The 15,273-nt window shown below is 39.8% G+C and overlaps 1 protein-coding gene across 1 annotated transcript in view; it reads right to left on the minus strand.

Annotated features, from left to right (window-relative positions):
* Window positions 1–15,273, minus strand: part of KIF6 (kinesin family member 6) — a 361,582-nt gene that overhangs the window by 286,221 nt on the left and 60,088 nt on the right. Inside the window, exon 4 of the mRNA XM_040983056.1 lies at window positions 388–535. Within this exon, the coding sequence (XP_040838990.1) occupies window positions 388–535 (148 nt within the window). The remainder of the gene's footprint in view (window positions 1–387; window positions 536–15,273) is intronic.

Genomic DNA, 15,273 nt, shown 5'->3' on the forward strand with positions numbered 1-15,273 from the left:
ATTTCAGATTTTTTTTATTTTGAAATATTTATGTATGCATACTGAGATATCCTTGGATATCTGGGAGGTGGGACCCAGGCCCCAAGATGAAGTGAATCTGTTTCCCACACATCTTATACACATAGGTACACCACAGCCCTGGCCCAGCCTAAAGGCATTTTTATCTTCCTACCTTCTGACTGTGATCTATCACATGAGACTAGAAGAGGGATTTTTGCATGTTAGGGTGTTTTGCTAAATTACAAAACTTGCAGATTTTAGAACACTTCAAATTTCAGGTTTGGGGTTTGGGGATTAGAGATATTCAACCTGCATAATGAAACCTTGCAATATTCATTGCAAATTTGTATGGGTTATGTAAAATAGAGAATAAATTTAGTCTCATACCTTTTGTAACTGCTCAAAAATGTATGACAGGGTCCTTGGGATAATGCCTCTGTCACTGTACCGCTCAGCCCCGCCCGTGATGGTGAATGTCTTTCCGCTGCCCGTCTGCCCGTAGGCGAAGATGGTTCCATTGTAACCCGCCAGCACACTGCAACACAGAAACAGCACACTCCAAGCATCCAAAGGGTTAACTGCGTTTGCGTTACCAGCCTCTATTATAACAGGAGTTTTTATCAAACACTACGGAAACGACATTTTAGGGAATGTATGGAAATGCCTACAGAGACGCTCATAATGTGAATATTTACCTGAAATTTATATTTTTATCCAAGAATATCCAGCACAGCAGCTCTTTTGGCTCCTTTTCAGCACAGGTTCCACATGAAGACATGGAACTCAAATAAATTCTAATCACTTTAATTTTTTTTTCATTTTTAGCATTTTGGACTTGAATCAAAACATTTGTATAAATATCCCAGCAAGACATCACCCAGTAATATGACAAACTGTCAACCTGACACCTAGTAACTCCTGCAATGAACACTTGCAACAGCAGTCACCTGCTAGATCAAGTGGTCACACTGTGCTTGTCACCTTGGAATTTGTCTTTTTTTTTTTTTTTTTTTTTGGTGGAAAACGCTGATCCATGTATGTTTTTTCAGCTCTGTGGAACAGCCTTTGCTTTGAAAGTGGTCTTTAAAATCTCAGATCTTTGCAATTGTCAGTAATACAGGCCTGTCACAATGTGCAGGGTGTGATACAGACTTTCAGGAGTGTGTCTTTTACCTATGCCACCTGGAACTGTAAACCACTGCAGCTTCACTTTTTTTTTTTTTAATGTGGGTCCTTGATTGCTGAGATGTTGTCATCCAAACAGCCGTGATGATGTAGCTCGTGGCCCCCATGGCATGAGTGGCGTTTTGGATAGAAGACTTCCCGTGCAGGACTCCTTATTGTTCACATTGGGATTCCCGCTCCACTACTTCTGCTGAGGTATCGTCCACAGTCCTCTTGCTATCTCACTGTGCTTTCACGCATTCACTAAGAGTGATCTATCACCCTGAGGGTCTACCAAACATACAAGGGCTGCTGACCACCCGTGGTCAGTAAATGGTGAAGTCTTCAGCATCTTCTATACTGATTGAATTAATAATAATAGTGGCTTCAGCAATAAATCAACTTAGCCTTTTCTCTGGAGGTGGAAGGTGTTATTAGAACTTTCTACTTAAAGGACCTAGAACACAAGCAGTGAGGCCGAGGGTATTCCTACTTTGTGGTCCAACTTTCTACTTTTGAGAGGCTTGTCATCTTTTTTCAGTTGTCTTTCACATAAAGGCATTGCACTGTTGACACACGTAGCTTGTAAGATGTTGGTACCATGAGTGTTATGATTCAAACATATCCCCTTCCCTAAAACTCATGCTGAAATTGAATTGCAGTTACAGTAATACAGAAAGGCGAGACCTTGGGAGGTGATGAGGTCGTGAGGACTTGTCCTCCTGGGTGGATGAATGCCAACTGTCACAGGAATGGACTTCTGATAAAAGGATGGGTCAGCCTGGGTTCCCCTGCTCTTTCATGAGTTTGCTTGTCATTCTCTCATGCCAGGACACAGCAAGAAGCAATCCCTAAACAAAAGATGCCCCTTAATCACAAACATCACAGCCATAGGACAGTGAGTTGAGCAAACTTCTCTTCACTGGTTCTATGCATACAGTTATAGCAGTAAGCAAACAAAGACAATGAACTGAGGTAAGTGGTTACAAGATCTTCTTCCTCAACAGAATTTGTCACCCATGAACTAGCAATGTCCCATTAGTAATAACATTTGGATATATAGTATTTTGTTTTTATCCAGAAATGTTCCAGGTTATTAGGCTATATCTGTAAACACCAAGTCTTAAATATTTAACTGATTCTTTTTAAATTAATTATTAAAGATGTTTATTTTTACTTTTATGGTACAATTCCATAGGTTCTAGGATTTCCCTTACCTGCTCCCCAAACTCCCTCTCCCTGTCCCGATTTCCCCATATTTTAACAATAGTACAGTCCTTCATAGGCAGTCATAAGTCCATCATTCTGCTATCTAAATGTATCCTGACATTGTGGATATGGACAATAGCAGACAGTCCAGCATCTTATTGTCAAGATATATTTAATAGTTTCATTGGAAGTCCATCGTTGGTTTGGAAGTAGAGATGCACACAGCATTGTATTTTCACATGTTTATATGATAATCTCTATTATACAGATACTATACATCCCCTTAAATGAAAAGCCATACTACAAAATCAACAACAGGAATAAAGTTTAAAAATTTACAACTCCATGAAGTTAAATAACATTCTACTGAAGAATTAAGCAGAAAACAAAAAAACCTTCCTGGAGAAAACAATGTTACTGTATGACCTATGAGTCATTGACGAATTTAGCCAAATGCCCACCAAAAGAGGAGTGGAGGGCCTGACACGGTGGCCTAACAGCTAACGTCCTCTCCTTGCATACTGTGGAATCTCATATGGGCCCTGGTTCTAATCCCGGAGGCCCCAATTCCCATCCAGCTCCCTGCCTGTGGCCTGGGAAAGCAGTAGAGGATGGCTCAAAGCCTTGGGACCCTGAACCCATGTGGGAGACCTGGAAGAGGCTCCTGGCTTCGGATCAATGCAGTTCCAGCTTGTGGAGTGAATCATTGATGGAAGATCTTCCTCTCTGTCTCTCTTCCTCTTTGGATATCTGACTTTCCAATAAAAAAAAATTTTTAAAAAATGAAAGAGGAGTAGATTAAAAAAAAAACAGTGGTACATCTACTCATGGAGTGCTACTCAGCCATTAAAAAGAATGAAATCCTACCATTTGCAACCAAATGGTCCCAATAGAGACCATTATGCTCAGTGAAATAACTCAGAGCACAAATATATGATAAGGTGACCTTCATGCAAAATAGAAGATCAGTAGCCCTTTCAATATTATTTTCATTTCTTCAAAATAGTTTCTTTTCTATTGATGACTGACAATGTTTTAAAATATATTAGACAATGCCATAATACACTTAAATAGCAGAAAAAATATATAAGAGGCATTCTTTCTCTTGAAAAGTAAAGACTACAGAGGCCAAATAATATTTTCACCTTGATGTAGCTATAGCCTGTGAAGCCTGAGTACTAAAGCATCCAACATTGGCACTCACAAATTTTTTTGTATACTTTTAATATTTAACTCTCGTGTTTCAATGTGAGTTGTCCTATCATATCTGCTTCTAGTATGTGATACTCTACCCCATTTCCTATGGGAAAATTACATGGTATAGTTTCACAAAACACTATGTAAATTATGTAAAGATATAGGCACCACCTATATATATGCTTCCATTAATATTCATTTGTTACATTGCTACCACAGAAAATTAAGGAATGCATGCAGGAAAAGCTTGTCTCCAGTTCCTTTCGATAATGCTTCTTCATCTCGACCCAAATTGCAAAATGTCCTCTTCATAAGACATTAGGTATTATCCTGTATCTCTGATCTATTACAAGTGAAAATATTAATCAACAAATGAAAAAATGTGGGGAATGAAGCAGGTTAAGCCACTGCTTGAATCACTGCATTCCATGTGTGCCGAGAATTGAGTCTCTCCTGTTCCCAAGCCAGCTCCTTAATAATGTACACCTGAGAGGCAGTTGGCATGATTCAAGAATTTGGTCCCTACCAACCACGTAGGAGAACAAAATGGAGCCAACTGGCTCCTGATCTCAGCCTGACCTAGCCCTGGCTGTTGCAGGCATTTGGGGAGAGTCTCAGAAGGCAGAAAACCTATCTGTCTTTCTCTTGCTCTTCCGAATAAATAAAACATTGAAAATCTTAAAAAAAAAAAAAAGTAAATAAAGATAAATGATGGAATAAAGACCTTTGAAAGTTCATTCCTCCACAATAACAATGATATCTGTGTCTCTCTCTCTCTTTATATATATATACATGTGCATATAAAATATATGTACATATACATGTACACACACATATATACACACAGTCAAATCAGCCTGAAGTACTCTGCAAAATATTTCAAAGTTCACAACAATCTAAGAAGCATTTTTAAAAACGGCTGAAACTCAGTGAAACAGTGGTTTTTATGGCATTTGACCTTGAACATTCTAAAGTCTCTTTCCTCAATTCCATGGTAGCCTTGGAAAGGAATAAGCTTGAAATCACAAGCAGCTGTGAAAATCAGAAGTCTGTTCACCAAGGAAGCAGCATCTAAAGCAGGTTCAGGGGGCCTCAAAATGGCCTCTTTTAAAAAACTCACTCTCTAACTTGTCTGGTAGCTCCCTGGAAGTCTCACCACATTTGCTTGTCTTTACTTGACCTGACTCAGAGCTCACTCAGTGCAAGCAGCTGTATCCCCAGGGTGACTGTTGTAAACATCAGTGGCAAATGTTTAGTATCACAGCTGCCTAGAGCTGTGCTATTGGTGAGGTAAACAAGAAGGTGGCCAAGAGCTTAAGAATCTATGGAATTAGAAGTCTACGAAGGACTTTGGAAAGTCATGACATGTTCCTGGGACTGTGAAAGGCTATGTACAGGCACAGAGCTAGATGCACCACCAGAAAAGGATTCCGCAGCTCATATTTCATGTATGGCTAGCCTTGAGACTCTATAGTCTCTTATACTTACCCTCTTAAACTCTTTTAAAGCAAAAAAAGTATTTTTATTAGAAAGGCAGGTTTACAGAGAGACAAAGATCTTTCATCTGTTGGTTTACTCCACAAGTGGACACAGTGGCTGGAGCTGAGCCGATTTGACGCCAGGAGCCAAGAGCTTCTTTCAAATCTCCCACGTGGGTGCAGCACCCCAAGAACTTGGGCCATCCTCAACGGCTTTCCCAGTCCACAGGCAGAGAGCTGGATGGGAATTGGAGCAGCCAGGATAGGAATGTGCACCCATATGGGATCCCAGCATATTAAAAGTGAAGACTTTAGACTCTAGGCTACCACACTGGGTCCTCTTAAACTTTCACACTTACAGCAATAAATGTAATAAATCAGAATTATAAATGTTTTTTTTAAAGATTTATTTTTATTATTTTTTTATTGGAAAGGCAGATATACAGAGAGGAGAGACAGAGAGGAAGATTTTCCATCTGATGATTCACTCCCCAAGTGAGCGCCACGGCCGATACTATGCTGATCCGAAGCCAGGAGCCTCTTCAGGGTCTCCCACGCGGGTGCAGGGTCCCAAAGCTTTTGGGCCATCCTCGACTGCTTTCCCGGGCCACAGGCAGGGAGCTGGAAGGGAAGTGGGGCTGCCGGGATTAGAACCGGCGCCCATATGGGATCCCGGGCGTGCAAGGCGAGGACCTTAACCATTGCGCCATCGCGCCGGGCCCCAGAATTATAAATGTTTTACAGAGCACTCAACTTATGCCATGACATACATGCGGAGTCCCTAGTATCTTGGAAGGAACACATACTGACAGGTTGAAAGCAATTAAGGATATCCGTGTCTAATCATCAGCTGATCACAAGCTTGATTTCAGAAGCTGCATATGATAAAAGAAAAATTCTGTAGAATTGGCACACAAAAGTCATTAAACAAACAAGGAGCAGCAACAAGAACAGTCACAAACAACAACAAACCTTGAGGAGGATAGCAATCTGATTTTCAGGGCTATCATATTCTAGTGCCTGAAATAGCAGTTTTCATTCATGAGACAAACATACAACAGAATAGGAGAGTATTACGCACATGAAATAAAATGTTCAATAGAAACAGTCCTTGAGGAAGTTCAAATGTCTTACTAGACAATTTAAAATAGGTATTACAAACAAGTTAAAACATGTGACATGGGGAGTGAACTAGTGGAGGGAAGATTTTTCTCTCTCTTTTTCTCTGTAAATCTGACTTTCCAATAAAAAAGTAATCATTTTAAAAATATACAAACTATTAGTACTAAAAACAGAACTTTTGAGCCAACATGAATTATTCAATACTTGATTTTAACTAGACTAAAACCCTTGTCTTAATGTCATGTCAATATGACTAATTTGGAACGGAATAAAAACTGAGACTCCTTACTTCAAATGTATGGGTGCCTTACATTCCTATCCCAACTTGCCTTTCACATTGTTGTCAGATCCAGGGTTGCAGAAAAGCACTTATTCTGAAATTCTCAGAAGGGTTCATTTCCATCTATTGTAGGCCTCTGCCTAGACTGACATCCCCAGTTTCTTCCCAGCAGCCCTAAGCAGTCATCTGTGCAGCTCACTGTCCTGGACAGAGGAATGGACTAAATGGCTCTTCACTGTTTCCCCTTCAGAATTTCCATGAGTGTGTATTCAGCAGCCTGAACTTTTACAAAGCATTGGAACAACAACAACAAAAACAATTCGCAATGAACAAAACTCAATTATTTCATATGTAAAAAGAATCTTCCCACCCAAGAAGCCAAACAGGCTTTCTGTCCTGGAGCATTCATTCCTAGTGCCATGAAGAGAAAAAGAGCAGGGGCACATGCCCTTCTGGGGAATCCAAGAGGGCAGTAGACTTTGAGAGGCATGTGTTATTCCCAGTAAGCTGTTTTCCTCCCTTGTCTTCCAGTAATAGCCAATCCCCCAGTCCCCATCTTCTTCCACCAGCAGGTGAATGAGACATAGGACTCAGGCCTGGTCAACACTACCTCACTGCACCACACCACCTCGTGTCCAACCCCTGCCACTGTTCCCAAGAGGCAGAGGTTAGGATGCAATAGGACAAATCAAAGTCACTCCTCTATTTTTGCTGGAGTCCCTGAACTCCAGCCACATCCACTGATCTTCTGTATGAGGAAGCAAGGTCAAACAGAAGTTAGATTAGTAAGGAAGTAATGCTGGGTGTGTTAGGGATCCAATTCAAACACAGAAGACCCTGGCTTTTACAGTGCTCCCTCCAGTTCTTTCAATCACCCAGAGAGCCAAAAAATCCCCTCTGTTGTTTGAGTTTTGATTGTATTTCACACAATGAAGAGAGCCCTAGCTAATGCAAAGGTTCTAGAGTTATCTGCAATATAGGAGTCTCATGCTGGCAGTGAATGCTGAATTTTTGTCTATAAAAATGGTCAAACTTCTTCAAATTTGAATGCTTTCATATGGGATATGTGTTCTCCATTTGGTTGTGATCTTCCATATTCCTGGTTGTCTTAGATTCAGCTGCTTCCCAAATACCTGTTGCCTGCCTACACCAGATTGCATCATTACAAAACTGTGGATTGTCAGTCACACACAGCATAGTTCACCTGGGAACCAGTGATACCCCAGATCTGCACAATGTCCACAGTCCTGGAGGGGCACCACAAGGAGGTCTGACTGAATGACATTTGAGATGAACTATTTAGAACTGTTCTTTCTAAAAGCAAGTTCTAGTCAGATCAGTCTAAGATTATTGACAGTTTCACTTCTATGATAATTTTATATAAATCTAAAATTTATCTATTGTAAATCTTAATAGAGAAATAAAGTCGATCATGCGGTTAACTATAGTCGATCTAAATCACATAATTAGCTCTTTTATTAGAAAAGAATACCCAAGGCAAGAATAACCAGACTAAAGAAATTAACCTACACATCTAAAATATGTTCTCAGGAGAAAAATCAAACTGCCAACATGGATTAGGTGGTCTTTTAAACACACAGGGTCATCATTCAAAGCACTTTAATATTTGGACTAGGGCCACAGAAGAGGTCCGTAGGACAAACAGAATCAGTAGGACATTATTGCTTGCCCAGTGCTGCCTTTTTAGCATTAAACACCTCAATATGACTCCTCATTAGCCCCAGGGACTATGCCTTTCAACTTGAACACAGGTACACCATTCCCTGTTGCCTTTGTTAATTCTCTTCAGATGAGCTGCCTAACCCATATAGAAAGCTGAATGCTTTTCACGTGTGATATAATGTGGACCAGTAAGTGGTAGGAGAGTAATGCAATGATGTCAATAAAAAGTCATCAAGAACACCAAACAGAATATAATCTTCTCCCAGACTTTGAAATGCCCAAAGCAATTCATTTCATGCTATCAACCACCCAAGAAATAGAGTAACGGTCTCTTTCATCATTGCTTGCCTCTCAAAATTTTAAACTGAAACAGGAAAACAAACAAACAAAAATACTGGATGCTTTCTTCTATAAGAGTCACCTAGGCACTATCAAGACTTCCACTCCTGAATGCCTCACAAAAATAGGATCAGCAGTTACCCATGCTGAAGGATTTGTCATTTCTGCCCCTTGGATACCAGGGCAAAGAAAGGAGACCACTTGAAATTCCTGCCAGCTCTGTGATTCTCAGGGCTTTGCTCACAACTACTGCAAACAAAAGTTTTGCAAGAGGCAAACACATCACTGGGTAAATAATCCAAACAGTCTCTCTTGGAAGGATCTTCAAGATTTTGTGCACACAAAATGGCTTCGCATCCATAAGTGCATGGACCAAATCCAGGCAAAAGTGCTCCCTAATTGAGACTGTTTATTATTTCCCAAGTTCCCAGAGAAACCATTTTGTCTCAGTGTTAGTAATAAGCAGCTTAAATCTAGAGACATAACAGAAATGCATGAAACTTCAACAGAAGAAAATGACCCCTTCTGAACATAATCCAGTTCTGAAATATATTTCAGTTTGAAGTCTAGCATGCGGTATTAAAAAGTGAAGGCTCCATTTTTATCATATTTACATTATGTAAAATGCTTTTACTATAGCATTTCTGATGGGTTTCTTTTCTGTGACCCTTGAAAATAAACATGTAGATTCAGTAAACGCATAATTATTTTCAGATGACAATCTGAGGAGGCAACTATAGTAAAAATAAAAGTTTCAGACAATAATACAGGCAAATCTATTGTCAAAGAAATGCAGCAGGGCAGATTTGTGCATAAAGTCTCAAATGGTTACTTTGGGTTTCCCTCATAGGGTCACAAAGGACAATAGAAAATATTTCCCCCTAAAACTGCTATACCAAGTTTATTGTCAATAAATTGATCAGTAACAGTTTTTAAGCACTCATTTCATTATATGAGAAACCTGCTATTATGTGCCATGTGAATTTATGGAGAGAAAAAGCTAGTTCTCAAGACACTTGCAAGGCAGGGTCGAACAAAATAATTAGCAAGATCAGCATCTTTAATTAAATGAGCATGTGTGGAAATTACACCTACCCAATCTTCTAATTTACACATTAATCTATAACCAAAAGAAAAAAAAAAGCACCCAAGGGGCTTATTTAGAAGTGTGTCTGGAGAGAGACAGAATTTATAGAAAATTCACTGCAAAGAGTTTTCAATACAAGGGCCAGTGGAGAAAACTTTCTTCCTGGATCCTCCATCTTTTCCCCTGCAAGAGTAAATGGAGTTTCTGTGTCCTTTAGACATGCGAGGAGGTAGCAATGCAGGAATCCAGAGGAAGAAGTGTGTCAGGTTGGGCACAAAAGACATTGTGGGATGTGGCTGTGGAGTTTAGCAGGTGGAGGATAAGAATGCAGGGATGTGGGATGGCAGGAGAGGGCGGCAGGTGGTGGCTATCAGTGTGAAGGATGCCCCGAGGAGCAGCAATGTGTTCAGAACACATAGAGAATGCACTCTCTTAACCTTTTAAGCCTGAATCTAGTCTGACCTGTGTGCATCTTCAAAGTGACAGACTAAATCACAATGAAGTCAAGCATATATCTGAGTTGTAAGCCATATTCTCTCTACTTCTAACCTCAAGGTTATTTGCTAAATAAGGTCTTCTAATTTGATTTCAGTTTTCATATGAAATTGAAGGCATCATGCTTACTTTTGGGAACGTTCAACCATACTTTAATTTCAATCGATTACAACCGAGGAAAGGGGTGGAGAATTATCCTTTGCAACATAAAGGTAAATCAAAATACATATTATGCCATTACTACCCATTCTTCCTTGTGCTTTTGATGTCATCATGGATGTGCAACAAGTCAATGAAATTTGAGAACTGGAAGAATGATCTGCCACCCATAAAACACGGAGAAAAAGGAGAAGGAAGGAAGGTGGTATATAGGGTGGACCATGGCTTAGCTGACTGTTGGCCTGAGTCATGCTAAGTTCATCCTGCAGAGCCTGGAGAGTTACTGACAGCCTCAGGCAGGTGGACTGTGGCTGAACGAGGACTACCAGTTACTAGTGGTGAAGAAGCTGGGCTTGGCTGGGCACACATCTTAAGAGGGGACTTTTGGGAGCACACTAAGAGAAGAGACACAGGAAGAACAAAGTTCACAAAATGCTGTCAACAAGTGTTGAGATGTATCTTACTGTCAGCTTATAAAAATCTCATTTTCCCAAGTGCAATGATCAATCTCATCTGAATAAACTAAAAAGATAGTCTCTGGTCTTAAGGCAGTTAATAAAAATGCATAAATCTAAATTTTTCTACAGCACTTCAAACTCAGTTTGACCAAAACTGCACTCAATTTCTCTCTTTCTTTTTAAAGATTTATTTATTTTTATTGGAAATACAGCTTTACAGAGAGCAAGAAAGACAGAAAGATCTTCCATCCTCTAGTTCACTCCCCAGATGACTGCAACAGCTGGAGCTGAGATGATCTGAAGCCAGGAGCTTCTTTTGGGTCTCCCATGTAGGTACAACATCCCAAGGCTTTGGGCATTCCACTACTGCTTTCCCAAGCTATAAGCAGGGGGCTGGATGGGAACTGCAGGAGCCAGGACACAAACTGGCACCCATATTGGATCCCAGAGCTTGCAAGGGTAGGATTAGCCAATTGAGCCATTACACGGGCCCTCAATTTTTCTCCTAAAAAATTCTTCCTCTTTCATTCTCCAGGTAAGTCTCTTGTGAGACTTCTATCAGATCTTTCCCCCTTTAGAAACAAGAAAGTTTAGCCTTAAGGAAATCAACATCAAGATTACACATAGTAATTGATAAAGCTAAAATAGGGGTCTCTCTGATTCTAAATACAATAATACTCTTTCTAATACGTAATTAAGCTGTAAAATGAACCTACCATTTTTTGAAACCTAATCATCAAGTGCATTCATTAGAGTCGTATTCACTTAACTAGTCATGTCAAAGTACTCTTTCTAAAAGTTCATAGGAACACAAATTCTTAGGGACTAAATTTATAGACCTCATTTTTGTTCTTAGAATGAGAAGAGTAATCAGATTAAACACAGGTTATGTGTAGTTCAATTATACATTCCAATACTTTCAATTTGCTCTCATCTTCAAACCACACCTTGGTTGCTGATGCAATATTTGCTATCTCCCAAGTGTCATAGATTTCTAATACTTTCATCATAAGAATCTTGACTTTCATTAATTATATGTTAAAGTCATGAAAAGTACTGTTTTTAGAATAATACCATTAATTAGGATGATTAAAACTAGGACTGAAAATTAACTACAACACAGATCTGTGTCATCCATTTAGAGGAGAACTTCAGTGTGCCTTTATCATCAACATGTCAATAACAGGATTTCTAGCATAGGAAACAGGAAAAGATTAGTTTTTATGGGGTTTTCCTCCTGAAAGCAGATATCAGAAGAAGGAAGTAACAGGGATTTGGGGGGCAGCCTCTAGCAATGTCAGAAGATTTGGAGCAGAGGACAAAAAAAATGGAGATAATTTTCTCAATTTCCTTTGATGCCTGACATCTAAAAAAACTCTTTTCAAATCCCTGTCTGGAACCCAAGGACCACAAAGGGATTGTGAGTTGTAATGAGTGGCTAAATATATTTTACATGAAAGGTAAGCTTGGCTGCTGGAAGGCTCTTAAAATCTGAAGGAAAGGGAAGGGACAGCTCTCCAGCACTTGTCCCTAACTTCACAGTTAGCGGACTATTCAACAGGAACAACAGAGGGCTTTGTGAGACTGCCAAAAAAGCAATTCCATATAATTTCAGTGTGTGTGTGTGCATGGAGGGGTAAGGGTGGTTTCCTAAACTTCTCTGACCAGAGAGCTGGGTACCGCGGCCGTCTGAAATGCCATCAGGAAACAGAGAGTCTTCATTGCAGTATGCAACACACCCAGATTGAAACAAACCATTTGAAAGCACTTCCCTGGGTTCTTCTACAGAGTGGTAGGTATTCATCAGTGGCCCCGTATCCTGGCCTCGTTTAGGGGTGCTCGGAGGCAGCTCTTGCAGGGGCAAGGAAAAAGCAGCAACAAGTCATTTTTTGCAGAAGGAAAGAGCTCAAAAGTATGATACTAACCGCATCCGATGTGCTTGGGGCGAACAGACACAAGTCAGTCACTCCTACTAACACCTAACAGCTACTAACACAAGGGTTCCGGAGGGACATGTCTAGGAGAAAACTAAAAGTTCTTTATACTCGAAACTCCTCAGCTTCTCCCCACACTCCCAATCTCCTCCCCCACATACAGAAACTGATCTTCATTAGCGTCATCTGTGGTGCTAGAGATTAGCCCTCCTTTTGTGCAAAGTGAATCTCTTCAAGTAGGTTCTAGATTAATTTCTCTCTTACCTCCCAGGGATCTTTCTCCATCAAATGGCTACTCTCCCGTATTTCTCCTTTACCCTTTCAATTGCTGATTTCTCCTTAGGTTAACAGCCATAAGGTTCTTCCATCATGGAAAATTCTTTCATTTATATTTATATGTAAATAATTCACAAAGGTATGAATACATGATTGTTGAATTTTTTTAAAGATTTTTATTGCAAAATCATATATATATATATATACATATGTATATATATTGAGAGAGAGAGAGGAGAGAAGAGACAGAGAGGAAGATCTTTCATCCACTGATTCACTCTCCAAGCAGCTGCAATGCCCGGAATTGAGCCATTCTGAAGCCAGGAGCCAGGAGCCTCTTCCGAGTCTCCCACTCAGGTACAAGGTCCCAAGGCTTTGGGTCATCCTCTACTGCTTTCCCAGGCTACCAGCAGGGAGCTAGATGGGAAATGGGGCTGCTGAGATTATAACTGGTGCCCACATGGGATCCTGGTGCATTCAAGGAAAGGACTTTAGCTACTAGGCTACTGCACCAGACCCGATTGTTGAATTTTTAAATTGCATGTTAAATCAACATAATTCTCGTCCTTTGACCTCAAACTTTCACCTTATTAATCTGCATTATTTTGCTCATATCTTTCCGAAGTTATACCTATAACATTGGTTCATAGCTTCCTCTCTTTTAAAAAGGTTTATTTATTTATGTATTTATTCATTGAAGAGAAAGTGAAAGAGGGAATCAAAGGAAGTGAGAGCAAGGGAGGGAGAAGGAGAGGGAGAGAACGAATGCTCTCCTTTCTACCTTGTCATTACAATTGCTGGGTCTAGGCCGGATAGAAGGTGGAAGCCAGACATTCAATCCAAATCTCCTACAGGGATGGCAGGGACCCAGCTAGTTAAGCCGTCGGCTGTTGCCTCCCAGGGTATGCATTAGCAGAAAGCCAGACTCAGGAGAGGAGCCAGGTTTGGAACCCGAGCACCCCAATAACGGAGAAAGATGTCCTAACTATGAGGTCAAGTACCTGTCCCCATTTTTAAATAATTGGCTTAATATTCTATGTATTGTAAGTCAGTTTACTTTTTTGCTCAAAAATATCTTCTCACATCAGTAGATTCACCTTATCCTTTTATATTCTAAAGTCTATGTGGTATTTTACAGAATAAACAGTTTATTCAACTAGTCTTCTGATGAGCAATTGGAATCTTTTCAATTTCTTGCGATTGCAAACAATGCTGAGAGGACAACAGCCTTTACCATCTCTCTGTGGTGACTCATCAGTATGACATTACTGGATCACACTCACAGAGCAGGCGAACTTTCAGTTTTGCAAGAATAATGATATCTAAAACAGCCTTATGTATGTAGATTCAGTTCTGTTCTCCAACATCATAAATATGCTTTCTCCATTTCCCTCCACTTATTACTTTATTATAATTACTTTATTATAATCAGTTATGTGATGCAACAGATGTTTAATCATTATTACTGCCATGAGGTAGGATCTTTGTTTTTGCTTAGTTGATACCCAGCTTCCCTAGTACCATATGTTCCCCAATTCATTTGAAATGCCACCTCTATTTTAACCACATTTTCATATATACATGAGCTTGTTTCTGAGCTGTTTATCTCATTAATTTACTTGTCCATTTCTGTGTTTAATTATAATAGATTCATAATCTAGTTTGATATCTGGTAGGAAAGGTCTACTCACCTTTGTTCTTCTGTACAGTTTTCTTGGCTATTCTTGCTTATTTTCTTTTCCTCATGAATTTTTAAATCAACATTGCCAAATTCTAATTGTTTCTAATTTATTTGACCACAAAGCTCATTTTTCAGAGTTTAACATTTAAAAAAAATACACTTTAATTATTTATTGCCTTAGGTTGTATTTGGGCCAACAATTTGCTTTGTTTGGTCAGTACAGTGTTGATCCATCCATGCTTTTGAAACACTCAATACCGATAGGAGAGCCAAAAGCAAACAATGGGTTTTAATTGTATGTGTGTGTGTGTGTGTGCGTGTGTGTGTGTGTGCGCGTGTGTGTAGGTGTGTGTGTAGTGGGTGTCTTTGTCTTCCCAATCACTGGTTATAGCCAAGTAGGGGCTGCTCCTTTGAAGAACACAGGCCCTAACTCCAAGTTCTCCTGTTCTGAACTTGGCCTAAATGGATCTTTTCTGTGACCTACCTAGCCGTAGTCAGTCTCTGCCTCCAACAACCCTGCATTATCGTGGTGCCATCCTAGTCCTTCATCCCTCCCATTTATGCTGTCTACCCTGCCACGTGAAATTTTTTCTATGCACAAACAATTGGGCCACTGCTCTGATTTAAATTATTTGTTTATTATTATTATTATTATTTTATTTATTGGAAAGTCAGATATACAGAGAGGAGGAGAGACAGGAAGATCTTCCA

The sequence above is a fragment of the Ochotona curzoniae genome, unplaced genomic scaffold (assembly GCF_017591425.1).
Source record: "Ochotona curzoniae isolate NIBS_2020 unplaced genomic scaffold, NIBS_Ocur_1.0 contig_3819, whole genome shotgun sequence".
Lineage (NCBI taxonomy): Eukaryota > Metazoa > Chordata > Mammalia > Lagomorpha > Ochotonidae > Ochotona > Ochotona curzoniae.